General features: G+C 33.7%; 1 protein-coding gene across 6 annotated transcripts in view; it reads left to right on the forward strand.

Moving 5' to 3' along the window:
- MBNL2 (muscleblind like splicing regulator 2) overlaps positions 1-25,950 on the forward strand; it is a 186,560-nt gene that overhangs the window by 125,524 nt on the left and 35,086 nt on the right. For 4 of the 6 annotated variants that reach the window (XM_074191919.1, XM_074191918.1, XM_074191921.1 and 1 more), the window contains 3 exons: positions 13,047-13,247; positions 15,922-16,185; positions 25,820-25,873. In XM_074191919.1, coding sequence (XP_074048020.1) covers positions 13,047-13,247; positions 15,922-16,185; positions 25,820-25,873 — 519 coding nt within the window. The remainder of the gene's footprint in view (positions 1-13,046; positions 13,248-15,921; positions 16,186-25,819; positions 25,874-25,950) is intronic. The other 2 variants (XM_074191922.1, XM_074191923.1) reach the window with 1 other exon arrangement.

Consider the following 25,950-nt stretch of genomic DNA (forward strand, 5'->3'; position numbering starts at 1 on the left):
TATGTGAGTCTTTGAAGGTTTGAAAGCAAAGCACACCAAGAAAAGGCACTATTGTTAAAAAATCAGTCTTTATTGTGTAAAAAATTATATATTACTGAAAGCTCTCAAATTAAAATGGTATGCTTTGGATAGGAATAGGCTTGGATTTATTCTTTTTTGGTTAAGGATTAGTTACTTTGGTCCATCCCTAACACATAGTTACCAAGATTATAGAGCAGTCCTGCCTGGGTTAAGGAATACCTAAACCCTGCCTTCCTCTTCTGATAATTTTTCTGGTTGCATTATGATCATTTTTCCCCTACATTTAAGGGCCTCTCACTTTCATTTTCTAGCTACAAGTATTCCCTTTGTCCATTTGAGTAAGTGCTACATAATCCACTTACCAGAAGCCTGTGTTGAATTTCATATTGACTGAGAAACACATTTGTTAGATGTTGAACAGGCATACAAAAGACAGTCCTGTTTTATCAGATCATATGTTCTAATTATTATGGGAACAAATACAACTTTTTATTTTAAAATATTTCCAGTTTACCAGAAAGCTAGAAGAATTGAATCCAGTGGGGGCCTATTTGGGAAGACAGTTCTTGTTATGATTTCAGCAATCTGACCTTTTACTAATCATGGAGTAATGATTTGTGGAAGAACTGGACTTCAAGGGGATAGTTTTGTTGACTAGCAGGTGCGAAGGATAAATTGAGGAAGAAGAAAAAAATGGAGATTTTCCTTAGTGGTGGCCAAGTAGATGATTTTAAATCCTGTCAGCAGGGAAATCCCAACATCCTTAAAGTTACTTTCATTACTATTCTCTCTGAGTGTATCTTTGTATGTCTGTCTCTGTCTCTCATATGTCTAACATTTTCTTATATAAACTCTGATAGTAGTGTTATCTATTCTTCTGGCAATTATGCAAACCCACAGATACCCATTCCTGTCTTCTGTTTCATTCATTGTTGTTATTGTTCACTTGTGGCCAATTCTTCATGACCTCAGGGACCATAACACACCCATGTTGTCCATGGGGTTTTCTTGGCAAAGATACTGAGATGGTTTGCCATTTCCTTCTCCAGTGGATTAAGTCAAATAGAGGTTAAGTGACCTGCTGAGGGTCACCAGCTAAGAAGTGATTGAGGTTGGATTTGAACTCACATCTTCCTGACTCTAGGTCTAATGCTGTATTCACTGAACCACCTAGCCACCTCCATTTCATTCATATCGATTTGTAATTCCCCTTTTTTAAAGAAGGGTTTTCTTTCCCATCCCCTTTCTAATTCCTTACCTTTCAAGGATTGTCTAGAATATATTCCCACAAAATCTTATTTTCAATTAAATATAGCAAAGAGCAATAGAAGCTATATATTTTGGTCTATATTTTCTTTTGCAACATGATTATTATGGAAATGCTTTGCATGACTACACATGTATAACCTATATCAAATTGTTTGCCTTCTAAATGAGGAGAAGTGGGGGGGAAGAATTTGGTACTGAAATTTTTAAAAATGAATGTTAAAAATTGTTTCTACATGTAAATAAAATACTAAATAAACTTTTAAAAAAGAGAAAAAACATGTTGTTGGGGGGGAATAATATATTTTTTTTTAAAAAGAAAATCCTAGGTTCTAGGATTCTAATACTATTCTTAATAATTTTTCTCATTGTTTGATACTACTGTTGGCATTCCATTTTGCCTTTGAGCCTCTGGAACTTTACTATTATTATTATTATTATTATTATTACCTAAGTACATTTTCCCAAATACCCAACCATTTCTTCCCATATCTTCTAGGAGTTAATACCAAAACTAATGACTGCTTTTTGCAAATGCAGATCTCCAGCCCAATTAAAAAGTTTCAGTCAATTTTTCAAAAAATTCTATTGGGGGGTGGGGAGCTAGGTGGCATAGTGGATAGAGCACCGGCCCTGGAGTCAGGAATACCTGAGTTCAATTCTGGCCTCAGACACTTAATAATTACCTAGCCGTGTGGCCTTGGGCAAGCCACTTAACCCCATTGCCTTGCAAAAAAAAATCTATTCTGCAAATAAATTAATCTAGTTCTGACTAGAGAAGCTTAAAATTCTCAAGTAATTATGATTTACAATAAAGTGGCTTTTATGTTAGCCCTATGGTCCTTCCATATTGTTGACTTTCTGCATTGAGGTTTTGATATGTTTTGGATCAGCATTAAAAAATTATGGGAATTTGGGGGGGGGGAGTTTTATAGTAGGAACAGATGACATTTGAAGGCCAGCAAACAACACAGATCCTATGACCAGATAATTAATTCAATTTTTTTTTTTGGTTTTTGCAAGGCAAACAGGGTTAAGTGGCTTGCCCAAGGCCACACGGCTAGGTAATTATTAAGTGTCTGAGACCGGATTTGAACCCAGGTACTCCTGACTCCAGGGCCGGTGCTCTATCCACTACGCCACCTAGCCGCCCCTAATTCAAATTTTATAATAAGGTCCCATAAATACCCCACAAAAGGAAAAAGAAAAAATTCAGATTTCTTTTCTGGTAGAGAACCAAAAAAATTTACATAGATTTTGTAAATCATGGGGGCCCATGACCCTAACCCTTAATGTGGAAGGGATACTTGTACTATTATTCAGTAATAATGACTTTGGAAAATCAAAATAATTGAGGGATATTAAAAATAGTGGCATATACAGGGGCGGCTAAGTGGCACAGTGGATAGAGCACCGGCCTTGGAGTCAGAAGTACCTGAGTTCAAATCCGGCCTCAGACACTTAATAATTACCTAGCCGTGTGGCCTTGGACAAGCCACTTAACCCCCTTGCCTTGCAAAAACTAAAAAAAAAAAAAAAAAAAAAATAGTGGCATATAGATATAGCTCTAGCAGATAATTTTAAGTGATTTTTTTCTTTTAAGTATTTCTCCTATGTTAAACCAGAATCCTCATAGCTATTACTTTTTTTTAACTCTTAGTTCAGGCCACAATAGTAACATATGTAGTTTGAGCCTCCACTAAACTGCTCACAACTCAAAAGATTCCTTTTTCATTCTAATTGCTATCCCTTTACACTTTCTCTGTGGTAGGAGCAAGGTATGCTGGTAAATGGTTAACAATTAGCTTCCCAGAAAAATAAAGTAAATAGATCATACTTTTAAGTATAATCCGCATTATTGACATGTTCTCCATCACTTATTACAGTCTAGACATTCAGCGATGCAGGAAATGAGTTCTGATTTGCCCAATTTCACTATTTCCTACCTGTAAATCCGAAAATTTAAAAATTGGCATTTGTGAGCTGGGTCATCACTGGCACATCACCACTATATTTGACCTCCTTCTTTCCTGCATACATAGTTACCTTCTGTACTAAAGGTAAGAAAGAAGGATAGCACATCTCTCTATCCAGACTAGGATATGGAAGTACATAGCACAGATCTCCAAAGCTCTCTCATAAGTCAATTAACTCCATGTTCAAAACTTAATCATTTCTTTTGACTTAAAATGACTGCCTACAAATAATAGGTGGATAGTTTCTGCTATCAGTGATTCTAAGAAATGCCATGTTTTTGAGAATGATGCCCTTAAAGCCACCCTTAAATTTTATGAAGAATACAAGTTTCATACATATATATATATTGAACAGTGTTAATAGGAAAGCTTGCTTCATGGTTTATAAGAAGTGTTTCTTCATGTCATCCAATGGAGGAGATTCCTTTATAAATTATTGAATGAAAGGAATTCATCAAGGCAAAATATCAAAGTCTGCCACCCCTGAGAAGCACTATAGTGATAGATTTCATACTGGTATTCCTTTAAATTTAATTCAATAATATATAAGCACAAACTATTTATTTTGTATCCAATTAAATTCTATATGTAATAAGAAAACAATGCTAAATTAAGCACCTACTATTTATTTAGTATCCAATTAAATTCAATTTAATATTTATTAAGCTTGGGACAGGTAGGTGGCACAGTGGTTCAAATCCGGCCTCAGACACTTAATAATTACCTAACTGTGTGGCCTTGGGCAAGCCACTTAACTCCATTGCCTTGCAAAAAAAACAAACCTGAAATAAAATAACAATATTTATTAAGCTTTAATGACATGAAGGTGAAAAAAATAACACTTGGCCTGAAAGAGCTTATGTTCTGCTTAGGAGGATATAGATTGAATCTTAAAAAGTATGAATTTGGGGAAGGTTCAGTGCTAAGGCCTTTTTCAAGGGTTGTCAATCAGCTAATGACAAATAAAGGAGAAAATCAAATTTTAAAGACCTTCAGTTTCAAAGACCAGTCTCTTAGGGAACTTCCAACTTTGAAATTCTATGATTAAATTTTAGATGATAATTTTTCATTTATTTAGTTTTTCCTGTAAGATTATTAGGTTGAACTCTTGATAAATATGAATCTCTTTAGGGAGGCACAATAATATTCTGGGATTTGGCATCCTAAATATTGCCCTCAAATGGAACCATTTATAGAAATCTCTTTTTTCCATTTGGACCCTAAACAAGGGGTACACCTTGGACAGGCATACATTTTCTTGCTTTATTACTCATTGTCACTATGAACAGATGATAAATGAACAAAATTATCTCTTTGATTGCATTTATCAGTTTGCCTTGTATGATCTTAATTTAGATGAGCGATTCCTTGTTAGAGAATAGACATTAGAATGATATTTTATAATGCCATTTAAATGATTTGTGCCACCATATTCAATTATTTCTTTTTTGCGTGTTAAGTGACTTTCCCAAGGCCACAGAGTTAACAAGTGTCTGAGACCAAAGTTGAACTCAGGTCCTCCTGATTCCAGGGCCAGTGCTCTGTCCACTGTGCTTCCTAGCTGCCCCTAATGATTTCTTTAAACAATAAACACAATAGTACCTTATATTCTCTGCAATTTTAGGTGTATCCTGTGAATGTAAAAATGTGATCTACTCCAGAGCAGAGGTGTCAAACTCATGGATCACAACACTCCTGAGTACAGCCCGTACCAGTTTAAAATTTAATTGAGAAACATTTAATAAAATAAATAAAATACAACAAAATGTAGATAGTATTACTATTTAAAACTAACATATTATATGACCTGCAGGGATCCTTATGTACTATTAAATAACCACTATTTCTATTTGTTTGATTCTACAGATCTGGAGAATCACTTGTAAGACTGTATCCATTCCCTTTTTCATATTTTCAGACTAAACTCATTATCTTTCTCCTAAACCACCCCCCTTCAAACTTCCCAAATATTCTCAAAAACACTACCATCCTCTTGGTCATCTTGGGTTGTTACTGCATTTCTCTCTCCTCCCCTTTTCTAATCAGTTGCCAAGTTTTCTGCCTTCACAACAGTTCTTATAATTATTCCCTTCCTTTCTCTGACATTGCCACCACTTATAGCAGGTCTTTCTTCCCTCATCTCTAGACCCTTGAAATTGCCTAATAAATAGTTTTTTGGACTCAAGTATCTCTCCATCCAGTCCATCCTCCACTCAGATGATCTTCCTTTTTTTCTTTCTTTTTTTTTAACTATAAATATTGTATTTGTTTTCCAATTATATACAATAGTAGTTTCTAACCTATCATTTTTGTAATGTTTTGAATTTTACAGTTTCCCCCACCCTCCTTTCCCTCCCCCTACCTCCAATAGAAGGCAATCTGATAATCTTTAATTGTTTTTGTGCTATACATTGATCAAAATTTAATGTGTTGAGAGAAAAATCATATCCTTAAGGTTAAAATAAAATATAAGAGATAGCAAAATTGCATAGCACATAAGACAACTTTTTTTTTAAATTGAAAGTCTTTGGTCTTTGTTTAAACTCCACAGTTCTTTCTTTGGATATAGATGATATTCTCCATCACAGATATCCTAAAATTGTCCCTGATTATTGCACTGATGGAATGAGCAAGTCCAATAAAGTTGATCATTACCCCCATGTAGCTGTCGTGGTGTACAGTGTTTTTCTGGTTCTGCTCATCTTGCTCAGCATCAGTTCATGCAAGTCTTTCCAGGCTTCTCTTAATTCCCATCCCTCTTGGTTTCTAATAAAACGATAGTGTTACAAAACATACATATACCACAATTTGTTCAGCCATTCCCCGATTGATGGGCATTTACTTGATTTCCAATTCTTTGCTACCACAAACAGTGCTTCTATGAATATATTTGTACAATTGATGTTTTTTATCCTTTTTTATGATCTCTTCAGGGTATAGACCTAGTAGTGATATTGCTGGATCAAAGTGTATGCACATTTTTATTTCCCCTTTGAGCATAATTCCAAATAGCTCTCCAGAAAGTTTGGATGAGTTTACATTCTACCAACAATGTATTAGTATCCCAGGTTTCCTACATCCCTTCCAACACTGATTATTATCCTTTCTGGTCATTTTGGCCAATCTGAGATGTGTGAGGAGGTACCTCAGAGATGCTTTAATTTGCATTTCTGTAATCATTAATGATTTAGAGCAATTTTTCATATGACTATAGATAGATTTGATTTCCTCATCAGATGATCTTCCTAAAGCAGAAGGCTGGCTGTGTCACTTCTTTCCCATTAAACTCCAGTGACTCTCTATTATCTCAGGATCTAATATGAAATCCCCAATTTGAAATACAAAGTCTCCCACAATCTGCCCCCTTCTTTCTAGTTTTCTTACACCTTACTATTGAGATACTCTGAGATCCATGACAGTAGCTTCTTGCTGAGCCTCTCATAAGTCATTTTATCTCTTAAGTGTTTTTACATGCTCTTTCACATCCCTCTCTCCTTCCTCATCTCCTTTTTCGAACTTCCCAGACTAGGAAACTGAATCTCAGCTAAATTGCTACCTTTTGAAAGAAGATTTTCCTGATCACTCTTAATAATGGTAGTTTGTTCCTTCTGTTGATTATTGTCAGTTTATCATATTGTTTGTGTATGTGTATGTGTATATATATATATCTGTATGTATATATATATATATATATATATATATGATGTTTGTACATAGTTTTTATATTATCACCCTCATTAGTTTCCTTGAGATCAGGGTCTACATTTTGCTTTTCCTTGTATCCCCAGCCTTAAGCACATAGGTAAGGGATAATTTTGTTATCATACTAGCAAAGATAAAGAATATATCCTTCCTCTCTGTCAACTAATGACTAAAGTCTAAAACAATAAGAACATTGGTAATAATCACATTATTAGGTAGTTTTGCTTAACTGTTTTCAAGGAATATATTTTGGGTGAGTTTTTATTTGTTTGTTTGTTTTAATATGTATCTAAATGAGGAAGAGAACAGTCATACAAGACTGTCCAGAATAAGAATAAAATTTACGTATCTCATAAAGTGGGTATAATTGCATTTTTCCTTATCCAGGTCATTGAAAAGATCTATGTTAATGAGATAAATGATCATCATTCATATTGTCAACAAGCTCATGAACTTTTCTGTTGATAAAACTTGACAAAAAAATTCTAAACTCTTGCTCAGTGAAATCCATAGCCAAGAGATAGGCTTTGCTATCTACTCTGGATAAAGAAAATGAATATTGCTCAGAAAATGACATGCTTCCATTAAATTGGGTCATCAATATTTATATCTAGAAAAAATCTTACAGAATAATAATAACTGAATCTAGAATTTAATAGGTTGAGGAATGAATTATATCTGGGATTTCAATACAGTCTACTCACGTCTGTAAAAGAACTTCAATTTAATCCCAGTAATGTTTTTATAGCTGCTTAACATAATACCATATGATCTTAGGGTATTTAAATTATAACTTACTCAAAGGGCAATGTAAAAGTTTATGTTATGTCTAAGAAGGTCTTTGCATGTCCCTACTGACAACTGGTGAGAGGAGAGACTGAAAAACATTTCTGAAAATATGAATTACTGAAAAAGCAAGTGTTGAAAGTGAAAAACAACAGATGGGCAGATTAAGTGGTACACTGGTATGCTAAAACAAAAAAGAGAGGAAATATCAGTTGCATTAGGTATATCGTTCTTTACAAATTTATGGGAAAATATAGGCAAGAATTGCAAAAACTATGCCCATGAAATCATGAGTGTTTCAAAGTTATCAGAGTGAAGTATAATTTGGATTAGTGAGATAACTTTGGTATAACTAAGGACAAAATTAACTAAATCAAAAGTTTCAAGACATTATTAAAAGCATAGATTAAAAACATGGGGAATGGAGATGGGGGGTGAGGGGTGAGAGGGCAAGTTTTTTTGTAGTTGAACAGTATGTAGTCAACAACTCCCAAAAAATAATAAAGAGGAAAAAAAAGAAAAGACAATGACTACTATTGTTTCCAAGGGAGGTTTCACATAAAAGAATCACTATATCAAGGAGGCTAGCAATGCCCCCAAAAAAGCAAATTTCCTTTCCCTGTGGAGGAAAATGGAAGCCAATAACAATAATGGTTTTTACCTGGAAAACACTTTGGAAAAGAATTATAGAAAGAAGTATTACATCATGAAAGCAATTGAGGAGAAAATGAGTCTGTTGAGAGTTTGTTATGAACAACAAAATACATTTTCCTGAGAGAATTGGTAAATGAAATGGGACAACAGATGCATAATGGAACAGATATCCTGGCATTTTTCTGTTTTAAAGAGCAACCATTATATAACCACCACATTTGGATTTCACTATCTCAGGATCTGATAGTACTTATACCTATACCTCCCCACACACACCCCAATATATGTAAGGAAGTGACAACATTACTTAAGATTAAGTGTCTGATCAAACTCTTTTTTTAAGAAAAGTGCTGAAGGTAACAATTTAAAAACCCTTCAGGATTTATGTCTCAAATCATATTGAGGAGAAAGATTACAAAAGAATGGCAAGCATCATGATTGATACTTTTACTTTTAAGAAAAAACATGAATTTGGGCTAAATGACCTCAGAATTCCCTTAAAACACTAGGATTCTTTAATTCTTTTTATTTAATAACCTCCAACTTATACTTGCCTCCATATCTTTGTAGAATCTTTGTAATAAAGTCTACACAACCATCATATATAGCTTTAATAAAACATAACATGGAAACAAGCCAGTCTTCAAAGATAATTTTCTGTACTGGGTCACCTTATTAAAGTTATATAATTGATTGAGAGGTGATAAATAGAGAATATTAGACCCCAATGTGATTCATATTTATTAAGATAGTAAATAGAAGAAAATAATTTTATAAGATATAAATATAGAAGATATATAGAAGATATTTTTATATAGAAGAACAATTCACGTTTTCAGAATAAAAAGAATTTCTCAATCTCTCTCATATATATATTAAAATCATTCAAGATAAAGTTAGAGTTCTAACTTTCTAAAACTATCTCATGATTATTGACATCGAGTGATGTTTAAAATAGGGAGATGAGTTATGTACCAAGAACTATCCTTTGAATTGTAAATATATTCCCTAGATTCAAAGTAAGGAAGGTCTGGGTTCAAATCTATCTTCAATGTTTTGTTGCAACATGTCTCTAAGCAAGTCAATTAACCTCTGTGGACTTCAGTTTCATCATCTGTCAAATGGGGATAATATCACCACTGCCTAGAGTTGTTTAATTAATTGAGATAATGTATATAAAGTACTTTACAAAGCTCACAAGGCTGCATCACAGTCAATTATTGCTAGTTAGAAAGTTAACTTTGTCACCACTTGATTTCTATAATTTCATGAAAATAGGAAGCTCCCAGTGTTCAACTTCCTTTACCAATGCAGATTGCAATCTTCTCTACAATTTGTAATTTGAGAGAGGTAAATGGGAGCACTGACTGGTTAAAGGTCTTGTCCATGGACATCTGAGAAGCAGGACTTCCTGACTCAGAGGCCAATGCTTCCTAATTCCATGCCTTTTAAGTAATGAAAATCAATAATGAAATTGATTTTGGTCTATTAAATTTCTTTTAATAAATGAAATAAGGGGATTTCTGAGAAAAACGGTTTCATGCCGAGTAGTTAGGTGGCACAATGGATAGACCACCAACCCTAGAGTCAGAAGGGTCTGACTTCAAATCCAGCCTCAGACACTTAATAATTACCTAGCTGTGTGATCTTGCACAAGTCACTTAATTCCCCATTGTCTGGCAAAAAGAGAAAAATAAAATGGTTTCATGGAATTTAATTGATGGTATGTGTAGTTTTTAAAATGTCATTAAGATAGTTCCATCCACAAACATTCAAGCATTTGGTTCTTTTGGCTTCTGCATTGGCTAAGACCTCAAAAATACACTAAACTGAGATTGGAAACATTTTGTTTGTTGTTGTTGTTGTTGTTGTTATTATTATTATTATTATCAATATTATTATTATTATTATTATTATTATTATTATGTGTCTGAGGCTGCATTTGAAGTCAGATCCTCCTGACTCCAGGGCAGGTGTTCTATTCACTGCACCACCTAGCTGCCCCAGGGAATATTCTTTCTTAAAAATAAGAAAATAATAGTTGAAAGGGGAAAAAAATTATCTCTTATTCAATTACTATAAAATTTGGTCATCAATCAGTGGTCTTAAATTATACACTTAGAAAAAGTAATATTTCATGAGTATTTTCATGTATCATGCCCAGAAAGGTAATGTCATTTAGAGTTACATTTGCACAAAAATCCTACCACTTTGCAGTCCATGTTTATTCAAAGTGACTGAAATTTTTTTTTAATGAAAGTAAATTATAGTTAGGAGAGCTATAAAAAGCCAGTGAAAACTCATGAGAAACATGCATATACAAATACATTAAATTTTGAAGGAGGGGAAAAAAAGGGAAATGAAAGATGAGCTAGCCACTATTTATTTCCCATGCTGAGAGACTACGTAGGAACTTCTTCCCCAAGTAAATCTTATGTCTGAATTTTAAAGATTTGGGAGATTCTTGTGAGAATGCTGAGGCAGCATTGCTGACAAGTGTGGTTATAATTAGCTCAGCCAGCACCTACTTACTGCAGTAAAGACTTCAGTCTCTCACAGAAGTAAAAAAAAAAAAAAAAATTCCATAAAATAACAAGAATTTGTTGTCTTCTGTCATACCAATTTGAAATGTTTGCCCAGATAATTTGGTATTATTTAAGAAGAAAATACTTTTATCAACTCCTTCATATAAAAAGAACTCATTGTAGCATATCCTTCACATATTCCTAAGCTTCCTACATAACAGGTTCAGGAGCCTTCTCCTACCATACAAAGCCTCTCCTGATCAGTGTGCTCCAATCCCATGTATTAGCACTCTCTTCCTCTTTCAATTAATTTATTTTATTTTGTATGCCTTTATATTTACTCAGTTGGTACAGAATGTATTCCCCCAGGATTTAAACTCCTGAAGGGCAAGGACCTTGGGCTTCATCCCTAGCACTTAGTACAATGCTCTCCACACAGTGAAATTTAATAAATGTTGAATTTATACTGAATTGATAAAGTGAAACATTAAGAAAATCTTAGGAGCATTGAATGTTTATATGAGCAAGGCTTAAAAATTTATGTTTTCCTATGAATTGCACATTATTTCACCTAAGGGTAGCATATTCATGTTCTATTTTACAAGTATTTAGATGACACTTTAAAAAATTCATCACTTTTGATATTCTTAAGAAAAAAAAATCTTTAGAGCACTGCTTCTCAACCAGCATGCAGTAAAGTAATGTGAGGGTTGTTTAATGAATAACCTTCACAATGGTGATTGTTCAGTTAATGATGTGATCAGAGAGGATAAACAAACTATGACTGATAACATCTTCCCTCCCTACCTCCTCTGCAAAGAAAGTGGCTATTTCCAAAGAAAGTTGAATTGGAACTGAAAACATAATCAATAAACATTTAAGAGTCTACTATGTGGTTGGCCATGAGTATATAAATTAAAAAGTTATGTTCTTGTTCAGTTGTTTTCAATTATGTCCAACTCTTTGTGACCCCATTTAGGGTTTTCTTGGTGAAGATACTGCAGTGGTTTGCCATTTCCTTCTCCAGTTCATTTGAGGCAAATGGGGTTAAGTGACTTGCCCAAGGTCATACAACTACTAAGTGTCTGAGTTTCCCTGACTCCAGGCCCTGTGCTCTTTCCACTGAGCCACCAAGCTGCCCTTACATTATACAGGAAATATTATGTACATATATAAGTAAATTCAAAATAGGGATGGAGAGAACCAATGGGAGACTCAGTCGAGGCTTAGAAGGTGATGTTTGAGTAGCAGTTTAAAAGAAAAGAGGGGGTCCTTTGAAGTAGATACAAAGGCTTGAAGAGTGAGTTTTGTGCTCAGTTCTGGACTCAACATTATTAAGCTAGAAATTAATATGCATATTTTATATAAATATACATATATAACATACAAATAGATACAGAAAATAAGGTGATGAACAGACTTGAAATTTTGATATATGTAAAGTACCAAGGTTTTCATGTTTGTGATTGGAAAAGATAGAATGTTGTTGAGTTAGGGATCATGGCGGGGGTGGGGGATTGTTGTATGGCAAAGGACAGAAATCATTGAATATTTGATGGGGATTTGTAAATTTGTTTGTTGGGACTGGTGACCTCACTAGGACTCAGGTGGCTCACCCATAAAACAAAGGGTATGGCCTAGATTATTTCCAACTCTGTAATACTATGGTGTTATGATTCTATGTAGGGATGTAACAGGCTTAAACATCTTATAAGTAACTGAACATTCAGCCATTTGAAATGATGAGAAATTACAATGAAACTTATCTTTTTCTTCTTCCTTGCATGAGTAATAACTCCATTTTATCCCTATTGTTACACTCTCAGATTATTCTCAGGTGTCTTTTTAAACATTGAAGCTATTTTAAAGGTACATTGTTTTTTCACATGCGGAGCTATGCTCACAGGTGCCATCTTCAATTTGTTCTTTGCCAAACAACTCCCTAACAGAACTGTTATCTGTCCATTAAAACTGTTATTAAATTTTGCTTAAAACAAGGATTTATAAAATTGTGTTTGGTTGTTGTTTGATAACTTTCTCAAAAGACAGTTTTTCTTATAAACATTTGTACAAAAAAAGTATCTTTATTTTGTTATATCTTGTCTTCATTTCACAGCCTACGTTTCCTGTAGGTCCAGCACTAGGAACAAATGCAGCAATTAGTTTTGCTCCTTACTTAACACCTGTAACCCCTGGAGTTGGGCTAGTCCCTACTGAAATTCTACCCACCACACCTGTTATTGTTCCTGGAAGTCCACCTGTTACAGTCCCTGGCTCAGCTGCTACTCAGAAACTCCTCAGGACAGACAAACTCGAGGTACTTTCTTTAATTTTCATGATTCAAAGTACATTTCTATGTTAGTGAGTACATAAAAAGTTATTCAGGTCTAGTGAAGCAATGGTACTAAAAAAGGGCAGACTGCTTTTTATAGATGTCTTAAAAGGAATTGTTTTGTAAAGCAGATAGAACTAGAACCTCAGTCACTTGTTCACTGGATGTATAGAAGTATTGTGCTTAGTAAATAGGTGAAAATTTGGGAAATTAATAAAAATTTTATGGACTAGCAGATTTTAAAAACTAATCTACAAGGCTATTGTGAAATACGATTTAAAATAATTTCAGCAGTCATAGTGTATAATGCTATCATTCTAACTCAAGGAAACCCCAACAAGCATTTTGTCTTTTGGGTTTCCCCTTGAATCTGAGCTGTAGAATATATTTTATATTTTCCATTTCTATTGTCATAAGTATAAATACAAGCATTAGAATTACTGAGGAACTCACTTAAATCTCCAGTTTTAGTTTCTGTATATTCTCGTATAAAGATGCTTTGAATACTTTCCTTTGTATTAAATCGAGATAACATGCTCTTTGTTGGAGTTAAATATACATTTGAGTATTTGCCTACTAAACTCTCCTGACAATGAAATGTTGATATGTTTCAGAATGTAGACTTGCAGACTGTCTCTATTTAAATAAACATTATCAGAAAACTTTTATTGGAACCACACTTCTTTTTCATTCATAGTATTAAGAACAAAGCACATACTTACCTTACTCATACACATAAATGCTCAATGTATATTGTAAAATTTTTTCATATGCAAAACAAAGGGCTTGAAAATGTTGCCTTATCATCATCATCATCTCCCACTCTGAACACCAATTACTAAAATCTTCAATACTTATCAAGCAGAAACAGTATACTAGACCTCAGGAGCAGAAGAATATATAGAACAGATAGTACTGCCTTTGAAAAAAGTTTACAATAGAAAGTTGTGAAAGACTTAATGGGGAAAAAAACTTTAAGCCTCATCTCCTTTTTGATGAGCAATTCTAATATTCAGTGAAAAATAATTATTTTCCTTTCAAAAAACTGCAAAATGTTTTGGGCTCCACCTACTGGCCCCACAAGAGAATCGATGATTAGTGTGCTGCACTAATGGACTGGTTAAAGTTGCTAAGTCAAATCCAGGTGATGGGGATAAGCAGATCTTCCAAAACTTTCTAATAGACAATAACAACAGAAAAATAATTGAAATCACTTTTGGTTAAGCATGTTTTAGTTCATTTCAAATAACAAACAAAGCCTACAATAGCAGAGTTCATTCACCCTTGATACTTTTCAATAGAAACATTAGATCAGTATATAGCATGACTAGATTATGTCCTTTACAACCATAAAAATAATTCACATTAATTTAAGGGAAAATCAAAATAATTTTCTCCTTCATGTATAACAAGTTAAAGACAGAATGTTAGCTAATGTTCCTAGCAGGAAAGACCTATTAATACTTTTTAAAGTTCGTTCAATTTATTCTTCAAATCAGTTAGCCTTTTGAAGATGAAAAGTTTCAGAAATATGTTTGATTTTCAAGTAGCTTGCATTTCACACCAAGGACAATGCCTAGTTAAAACACTTTCATGCACCAACAAATATGATTAAGACACAAACACTAATAACAAAATAACATTTAACCCTTAGAATTGAGATCTAATGATAATTTAAAATTTTATTACTCTTTTTTTGACTTTTGAATACTTTCCTTTGTATTAAATTGAGATAACATACTCTTTGTTAGAGTTAAATATACATTTGAGTATTTGTCTGCTAAACTCTCCTGACAATGAAATGTTGATATGTTTCAGAATGTAGACTTGCAGACTGTCTCTATTTAAATAAACATTATTAGAAAGCTTTTATTGGAACCACACTTCTTTTTCATTCATAATATTAAGAACAAAGCATATACTTACCTTACTCATACACATAAATGTTCAATGTATATCATAAATACTGACATTAGTGCTAACAAATTACTGAGAATTTCTTTTCTTAATCCTAAAGAAACTTTGCTTTAAATAGTAAAACTGTGATGAGCTGTGATGACATATTCATGCAATTTTAAGATGAAACTTAAGAGGAAAAACCCTATTTATTTCAGTGCTTCCTGTTGGAAATATTTCTAAAACATATTAATCCACTTTAATATCTCACCAAGTACACTATAGCTCATGAGCATGACTAAATCTATCTCTGATGATTGAGGATCTTAATTGTAGATATCAATTATTATTTTATAGCAGAAATGACTCTTATCTTGGTAAGGGGAAAAGTAGCTTTCTTTCTTTGGTCCTCCACTGCTCCTTTTTAAAATATGTAAGTTTATAGGAACCCAGAGCAAACCATGGAAATGTGAGAGGGCAAAGAAGAAATCATTCTTGTTTGTGGATGAATTCTTTACCAAGAACCTGATCCCATTTGTGTTCTTATTTTTACCCTTTAGTCATAAAAGCACAAAATAGCAAAATACTGCATTTAATTGAAGGTTGATTGTTTTCTTGAGTTGTAATTACATAAATAGAATGGAAAGAGCATCCATTAACAGGAGGAAAAAACACAGCATTCTTCAAGAACATGTCGGTCATTCTGGCCATGTGGTCCATCATCATCATCATCATCATTTTCTCTTCTCTGCCATATTTTCAGGTGTGCAGGGAGTTCCAGAGAGGAAACTGTGCCCGAGGAGAGACTGATTGCCGTTTTGCTCATCCTTCAGACAGCACAATGATTGATACAAATGACAACACTGTAACCGTTTGTATGGATTACATAAAGGGTCGTTGCATGAGGGAGAAATGCAAATATTTCCACCCTCCTGCACACTTGCAGGCCAAAATCAAAGCTGCTCAGCACCAAGCCAACCAGGCTGCCGTCGCCGCTCAGGCAGCCGCTGCAGCAGCGACAGTGATGGTAAGTGAGCATATCTCCAGCTTTGCCTTTTATCACCTTCCCCGATCCAGCCATGGTTCCCCTAACAGCAGGAATTTTCCTTAGGTCACATTCCATTTGATTTGCCCTCAAAGTAGCTAGGAGATTGGGAATGCTGCTATTATTTCTTCCCTACTGTATTGGTTTCTTCGGTGTCTGCCCTGCCTTCGCGATTTCAGCACAATAGATAAACCCCTTGGGAATAGAGTTATTAAATATCTCCTGCTCTCCTCTCCAACTTTGTTTTTTAACCTCCAGATAGTTTAGTTTCCTGATTAACAGGGAATGGAGGCCATGGGCTACAAGAATATTCAAACTATGTACGAGCAGTTATACAGATGTTGTGTTAAGAGCATTGGTCAACAACAAATCAAGAGTCTGGGTCTTATATCTTCAGAGTAGAAAACAAAAAGCAATTGAAATTATTGATCCTCATTGAGTAACAATGTTGGAAATGAAGTTGGACAAAACAAGGCAGACTTTTCAGGTCTTCTCTCAAAATTTCTTCTTCCCTCCTTGAGCATAGCAGTTAGAAATTCATTTCTGTTGGTATAAGAATTCTGACCTACCAATGCCTTGCTTTAACACAAGAAAGGCTATAGGCAGTTATTTCCTAAATGCATTTCATATCAATTACCTACCACTCTTAATAAAATAAACCTTCAAGGGGCGGCTAGGTGGCGGAGTGGAGTCAGGAGTACCTGGGTTCAAATCTGGTCTCAGACACTTAATAATTACCTAGCTGTGTGGCCTTGGGCAAGCCACTTAACCCCGTTTGCCTTGCAAAAACCTAAAATAAAATAAGCCTTCAAAAATGAGACAAACCTGTGATTTTTGGCAAAATTATTAAGATGTGGATGTATAATATACCCATCTCATATCCTTGTTTTGTCCTTCAGGCCTTTTTCAAAGGATTGCTATTTTTCATGTCTTTCTCATTCTCATTTCTCCTCTCCCTCATCATTTCCTCTGAACTCAATATCTTCCTAACTGCATCTGTATCAATGGAGCCATATGAAAAATACTATATAATATTATTTCATTATATAGAAAAATTTCATGTTTCTATTTTGACAAATTAATACTTTGGGAACTTGCTTTATAGAAGGAAGAAGTACCTTAATCATTAAGTAATCAGTTACTATTTTTACATATGAAAGGACTTTTTCTTTAAAGAATAAATAAGGTTTTGACAAATTTTGTCTAATTAAAATTTTATATACTTTACTTTTTTCAAAGTGGAAAAATACTTGTTTCCATTTTATTATTTATGAGAAATGTGTTTTTAATCCTATCTTTATTTTATGACATAATAAACAATTCTAAACCACCAATAGACATATTAATAATTCACATATTGTTTTCCTCACAACAACCCTTTGAGGTAGGTAGTTCAAAAATTATTTTCTCTAAAAATAAGGAAACTCACTTAAAATCATGTAGAAAGTTGTAACTCCTGATGTGTTCCATTAGAAATAAATCGAAAAATGATGGTAGTTCCAGACTACTACACAAAAGTATATTCAAGCTTTAGGGTAGCTAAACTATGGTTATTAATAATAAATCTGAATATCCATAAATTTTCCTGAGTTTCAAACACTGAACTGAGTTTAATTGCCATGGTGACAAAGCCATGATGGTAAGCAGTTCATAACCCAACTGAAAGTCTTATGTTCACATCACTGACAAAGATTCAGGAAAAATTTTGTAGTAAATGTAGCACTAGTCACTATAATTTTTTGAATTGTTACACTGTTTCTAAATTCAGATTCCCAATATTGTGAGAACTCTCACTGTCTACTGAAAAACAACCCCCAAAATCATCTTACAGAAAGAGAAGCCACAAACCTTTTCTAGTAAGGATAAGGAAAATCTACATTGTCTATTTTGCTGAGGTCAGTTGCAAGTTTTATTTCATCATGGATTCAGATGGGTAAATCAACATGTTCTAATCAATATTCTAATTAATATAATAAATCAACATTCTAAAATGAATTAGAGACTAATACACTAGAGACACACTCTTCTATTTCTTGATATGAAAATACAAATATGAATTGTGTCTTAGGATTAATATAACCAGATGATATCAATGATTCAGCCACATAGGTAAAAAATGTAATGAACAGATGAAATTCATTCATCAGTCACTACTGTCTGGGAAGTAAATTTGTTAAGGACCAAATCTGCAGATATTTGGAGTTACTATACAAGGTTTAGTTCCAGTTCAAAAAATAACTATTAAAAAATTTGAAATTTCTAGCCCAAGAAAGGGAAGATTTATTCAACAAAACATTAAGTACTCACTATAGGACAGTATGTATATATCTCTGCTATATACCAGAGATACAATGCTTATAGTTTTATTGTTTCTTTTATACTTCTTGAACTATGACAATCAAAGATTACACATTTCCCTCCATAGATTTTTTTTTAATTTAGAAAGTTAATAGGAGAGACTTTCTTAGGTAATTAAAAAAAAGTTCCTTGATTTTTCATTCAAATTAACTTATTAACATATGTGAAAAGGTAGTAGCATAAGCTTTCTTTAAAAATCCTTGCATCTGTTCAAACACATTTCAGTGTTCATGAAAAACATATAGAAACTGAATACCACTCTCCCACCTTTTCCTTCAAAATTGAAATCTGACATTCTGTTCAACTTTACTAGGACTTGCCAAGTTTTTAAATGTTGTGCCTTGTCTTTTGTCTCCTTCTCAGGCCTTGTCTAGGCCCTACACTTGCCCTTAGCCCTTATTCTGAATACTAAATCTTAATGAAACTTTATACTAGCAATCTATCTATAATTCTATTCATGGGGGAAACTGGAGAGATATAGAGCTACAAAAGTACCTAAACTGAAGGGACCAGACAATTAGATATAAGAAAAATTGGACAAGATCCCATAGAATTGTGTAAGCCTATGGTTCCCAACAAATATTATATAACTGTGGAAATCTTCAAGACCCTTTCAACAGATCTAAGAGGTCAACACTACTTTCAAAATAATTCTAAGATCTTTAACAAATATTGATAGATTTAAGAGCAGAAATGTGTGGGAACTAATTCAAACTGGCTCATAAAAACTGTTAAATTTTCAGTATTGTATTTATTTATGCCTCAGAAATTGGCAAATGGCACAAATCAGGGATTGATTTATTATTTTGTTAATTGTTTAGATTTAAGAAAGTGATGGACAAAATGCAGATTACTTAAAAGTATGTTGTGAGAACATTTTTTTGAGCATTGGTTGTTAAACATTTACTAGTACATCCCTGAATATAACCCACAAAACAGAAGTTTGTTAAGGGTCCTAGATAAACTTTAAGTGTGTAAAAGGGTCATGAGATCAGATTGTTTGTGAACCATTAGTTTAGCCTAAAGAAAAGGTCTATTGGAGTAATTCTTCAATTATACTGTGGCAAATTTGAAGATTGAGACCATTCAATAGGAACTCACTCAATTTCCTTTCTTTCTTTCAGAATTCTTACCTTTAGAATTTTCCTTTGTTTTCACTCATCTTTTTCTCTTTCCCTCCTTTTTTTAAGAACCTAAAGCCCTAACTATCAAAAAGATCCCATCCTGCTCTAGGCAAGATCCTTGAATCTTCCTTCTCTCTCTCTCTCTCTCTCTCTCTCTCTCTCTCTCTCTCTCTTACACACACACACACACACACACACACATCATCAGCATTTCCCCATACTGCTTCTTTCTTCTCTGCCTTTAAACATGTTCACATCTCCCATATAACAGAACCAAAACCTAAGGCCTGCAACTTTCTCAAGCTACTTCATAAACGTATGTATGAATGTATGAATGTATATGTATGAATATGTTCAAATATACATGCATATATGCTTAATACATATCATATTATATATGATATAATATGATCATGTATTATGTATATTTATATTTATTTGTGTTGGAGGCTTTTCCTACTGGAATGTAAGCCTATGGGGGACAAAGGCTACTTAATATTTTTTCTTTCTATATCCAGTACCTAATATATACCTAATTACTAGGAACTTAATAAATGCTTGTGCAGTGGAAAAAACTCTGAATCAAGAGGGCTAGGATTCAAATGCTAGCTCTAACACTTACCCCTCAGTTTCCTAATCTGTAAAATGAGGACATTGAACAAGATCCCACAATGCTTTACTTGCTATTTTTCATAACTAGGTTGCCTTTTCTCTATCTCCCGCCTCTGTGACTTTGCAGTGGTTTGTCCCCCATAAATAGAATTCTTTCCCTCCTAAAAATTCTAACCTAATTCTAGTTTCCACCTAATGTTTTAATTCTCAGAATCCCTCTATTACTTATGACTCAACTGAAACAGCATTTTCTGTAGAAGATCCTTTCAGCTAACCCTTTTACCCCAGCACTTGCTAGCGTCATCCCTTTTAAGATTTTCTTCCATTTCCTCTGTACTTAACTTGTATGCTGTCTCTTCTATTAGAATATAAACTCCTAGAGGTCAAGTATTTGTATCTGTAATGCTTGGCAAAGTAACTGGAACATAGTAAGGACTTAATGAATGCTTCTTCATTTATTATTTGATCTCTTGACCATCTATTTTTTCCCATCAAAGCCTAGTTTTTGTTTAATGGCAACACCATTTTCTCAGTCATCCATACTTAAAAGTCCTATTCATTTTTGACTTATTCATTATCTCCCACACCAAAACTAACCATTCACCTAGACCTGTCATAGAATGATAGAATTTCAGAGGTGGAAGAGATTCTAGACATCATTCACTCAAAACTTTCTGACCCAATGCATGAAATCTTTGCTCTCTTGTGATGTGTCTTACACTATTCCTTCCCTTGTTGTTTCTACCTTGAATTTAGCCTATGGCACCTTTGCCTAGAGAAGAGGTTCTTAATCTGGGGTTCATAAATTTGCTAGATAGATAGCTAGATAACAGACTGTATAATGAATTTATTTTTTAGTTCTATATGTATTTATGAATTTAAAAACATTCTAATGAGTCCAGTAGACTTCTTCATACTACCAAAGGAAATCGTGAAATTAAAAAACTTAAAAATTTCTAGTCTAATCTATGAATAACTTTCTTTTATACTATAACCTCCTGGACTCTAATGTCTCCATCTTCTCATCTAGCTTACACACCATGTTTATAAGATAAACATGTCCATATTTATCTTCCTAAGTAACCATGGAATCTCAAAGATGGAAGGAACCTCAGATATTATCTCATAGTTGAAAAAAGCATCCCCTGACAAATGATCATCTAACATTCATTAAAATCCCAGCAATGATGAGAATATATTCACTCCTAAGATATACTGTTCTACATTTGGGCACTTCTAATTGTTAAGGAGTTTTTCCTAAACATTGATCCAAATTCTGCAAAGGCAATCCTCAACTATCTGGCAATGGTAATGGTGTTGCCATTGCTTCTACATAACCATCGTATCCCATTGTCCTTCAATATTCCCTTCTCCAGAGCAGATTGTTCTCAAAAACTTTTAATGATTGCCAACTATCTACTGAATAAAGTTGAGATTCTTTTCTTTGTGGTGAGAAATATTTCATGATCTTGTTCCAACATACCTTCCATATTTTCTCTGCTCACTTACCTCCTCTCAAATATACTCTTATACCCTAGTCAGATGAAACCATTCATTGAATATAGATGACATTTTCTGACTTTTTAATGTTTGTTCATACCAATCTTTCCATCTAGAATATATTGCTTAACTCACTCCTCCATTGATGTGTATCATTAGTAGTAGTAGTGGTCGTAGTGGTAGTGGTGGTGGTGGTGCGGTGGTGGGGTGGTGGTGGTGGTGGTGGTAGTAGTAGTAGTAGTTGTTGTTGTTGTTGTTGTCCTTAAATCTCAAGTATCATAGGCAGGTGTTAGGTTTGAGATATAAATGACTTTCAGGGAAAAATGCTTTATCAATGAGAGTAAGGAGATATAAAGATCTTTAAAATAGGGTCTCACATAATAATTTGGATATCACCTTATTTGGATTATAAATAAAATCATTACTAATTCTATGATTCTAGGTTATGTGCAGAGAATAAAAACAAATTAAATTGGGGGGAGAATCTTAATTATCCAGTATAAATCATACCTAAGAAAGAATTTTAAGTTACTTTTTTCTTCAACTGAAACGTTCTTTTATATCTGTTTCGTGTTGTAGCGGGGTCATTTTGACTATTTGAAGAAGGAATGCATTATAAAACAGATGTAGCTGTCAACTCTAACTAAAGAGAAAGAGGCAGCCTTTGAGGATTTGAACTGTTAGGTCTCTAACAACTCAGGAAAGATTCCTTTCTGAAACAACAGTACTTATAACAACAGCATATTCCTTTAGTAAGAGCCTTTATTAGCTTGAAAAACAGCAATCTGTGTCAGGTCTGACTGGAGTTTGGGATAACATGGTCCCTATGATGCTGTGAATTTAGAAAATTAAGTTGAGTTTTCTGTCAGCAAAGCAAATTCTGGGGTCACCTGTACATAACAATCTCATTCAAATACTATATAAGTGTGAAAAAATATTAGCTATGATAAGATGTAGGAAGACTTAGCAAATGAGGGTCTAGCCTAGGTTCAGGTCTTGGCTTTGGCACAGAACTAGCTGGATAGTCATAGGAAAGTCATTTGACCTTGAATTTGTTCCAGGCTGCTCTTTAAGTCTATAAATTACAGGGTGATTGCAGATTATCTGAATTAATATGGAGATGTCCCTCAAGTAAATCTAGAAATTTAGTCCCCTAAAGTAGAAAGAAGAAATTTCACCAATGAAAAATCACAGGTCTGGACCAATTCAATCTGGGTCAGATAGCAGAAGGTAGCACATTTGAATGGCTTACTTAACAACACAAAATGGTGCTGAGGAAATCAATGTCTTACTAACATTTGGACAGGAAAGACTTAGAGGATAAGAGAGGATAGCAAAACAATAATAAGAAAGTCTCTTGATCTGGTTGGAAGAGGGAAAAAGTGAGATGTGAGGACAAGGCTTGATTCAACATGGCAAGAGAAGTTTGCTGGGCAGAAACAATGAAAAATGGCAAGATAATTCGATTCAATTCATTGTTTTGTGCTAAACCCTAGAGAAAAAAATAAATAAGTTACATGACTCAGCACCAATCTTCAAGTATAGTATCTAATAAGGATTAGAATAAACACATACCTATAATATAAAGCTATAATGTGATAAGTACAAAGAAGGTGTCTATACAAGTTTCTTCAATATATTTGAGAATGTAGAAATTATTTACAGAATTGAAATAAAGAGAAGGCAATTCTCAGGGGAGGGTTTCATTGAGTTCAGGGTTGAAGAGAGAGTGGCATTTGAGAATTTCAACAACAGAGGGATTTCATTCTAGAAAAGTCTCTTTTAGGAAGTCTGAGACTAGGGAAGGGGTTAATTTTGCTGCACAGAAAATTAAAATTACTATAAGACTCATATGAGTCCAGAGATAGACAAATGATGATTCTAAGGCCTTTGAGTGATGTCTAAGTCAATTATGTTATGGCATACCATCACTTTGAACTTTATGTACTTTTTAATTTTAATTTTTTCTTTTTTCCTCTCTTTTTCCTACTTTTTTTTTAATTCCTTGCCTATACAATAGGTCTACCAATAAAGCCAGTGGTTTTCATAAGGATTATTAAGCCCAAAATAACAGATACTAAGATATACTCTAGTACTTGACAAAAATGGGCAGGAGAATACAATGTTACATGAAATACAAAGATAGTTGAGGCTCAGGTGTGTTAGCCTATTAAATTCATTTTAACTTCCTTTTAAAAAGAAAAGGATATATACTTCCATGGTTATCATTGATTAAACTTTTTTAATGTCATTGCATTAAGAGGGAAGTAAGTCTCAGTGTCATAAAGAAACTAGTCACAGGAGTGATATGCCTCTCTGGAAGGAATTCATCTATGTAGCAAGTGTTCACTTTTTAAAGTAGAAACCCTGGGTCCTTAATAGTTGGCAGCCATTGATTCTAATTTTTGCCCTTTACCAAGACTCCCTTTTTTTCATCTCTTATTTAAACTTCTTCTGCATACATTCTCCTCAGTCTTCTTAAAGAGCACTCAGTCATCAAACATTCCCTATCTCCTAATTTCCTTGTGAACTTCCAAAGTTTTGCCCATCTCAGCTCTTTTCTCTCTCCCTATTCCATATATTTTTATAAAAAAATTTAAATGGTAGTGACTATTTATAGAGGAAAAATGCAACCCATCATATGTCTTGATTATTCAGTGTTACTGTCTGCTTTACCAAATTTTATTTATTTTCTGTCTGCTCTTCAACATCTGGTGTTTAAAATAAATCCAACATAAATATGAATTCCTTAACTAAACATGAGGGGCTTACCTATTGTGCTGCACAAAAAAAAGGAATTTTTTTTTGTTTCATTTATGGCAATTCCTTCAATCCTATATATTTTCATAGAATGCTATTATGCTACTACGGATCTTTGTAAAAACTAGAAATATTAGCAAAATTTTCTGTTGTGATCTAATCAGATCAACCTTTGTTTTCATTTCAGCCCCTTAAATGCAAATATTGGCAACAAAGTATGGTTATGTGCTAAATATGTTATTTGGTTTAAGCATTTTAACAAGTCTGCTATTTTTTTAGCTATTATTCCTTTCTAACCATCAGTTCCATGCTCTTACTAACTCAGTCACTGATCTTTCTAAATATACATATAAATTTACTGAATATAGATAATTTTAATAGCTCAGAAAAACTTACTTTACTTTAAAAAATGTCATTTTCTCAGTATATTGCGGTAAGTGAAAAACACCTAAGCCACAATTCCAAATGTAGTATATTCTATTGAATGGATGATAAGTTAATCAACTAATATACAATTTTAGTATGAAATTGGGAAAAATGAGAAATACACTTTAATTCCAAAACTTACTAAAATCAGAATGATACTCTGCACTGCCAGGTCCACAATGGCAAAGTAAAATGGAGAACTGAGACAATTGTCCACATAATTCAGCCAAAGAAAAAGAAAATCCCAAACACTTTTAACTAAATTATCTGGTGTTTGTTATTTTTTTTTGCCTGAATTTTTTTTGTCCCAGTTTGTCACTTCACTTTGCTACAGTAGATTTGGTATGAAAACATATAATATTACCCAACTTGGGCAACAAACAACAATTATTAGAATATTTTGTACTTGACAACTAACTTATCAGAAGTTCTTCTAAATCAGCCCATGTAATCTCTAAAATTTTTGCATTTCTGTGAAGCAATATAAAAATGCTTATGGTGTGTATGCAAGCTGCTGTTTTAATTAACTTTCCTGAATTTCAAACATCTATATCTTACTCTCTTATATGCTTTTAACTAAGGTATAGTAGATGCATTTTTGCTTCAATACTAATTCAAGGTGTAATATTCATTTCTTTAGAGAACATTTTTGTTGTTGTGCATGCCTAGTGTTTTGTATGTTGTATATTGCATTCAGAATATTTTTTTCCTTCTCACCTATCCACAATGCAATGCCGTTCCCATGATGCACCTCTGCTTGCTGTTTACCTGTATGTTAATTCGCTTGAATCCCATTGGCCCACTGCCATCATGTGCTCGCTGCCTGTTATTAAAAGACTCAGTCGACTGCCAAAGCAATGAAGCGACCTCTCGAAGCAACTGTAGACCTGGTACTTTGACCTTTCACCTTTCGCTTTGCATGTAGCTTTTCAGAAAACCAACTGAGATTTGTATTGCTTTTTGTTTT

Source organism: Macrotis lagotis, chromosome 6 (assembly GCF_037893015.1).
Source record: "Macrotis lagotis isolate mMagLag1 chromosome 6, bilby.v1.9.chrom.fasta, whole genome shotgun sequence".
NCBI classification, from domain to species: domain Eukaryota; kingdom Metazoa; phylum Chordata; class Mammalia; order Peramelemorphia; family Peramelidae; genus Macrotis; species Macrotis lagotis.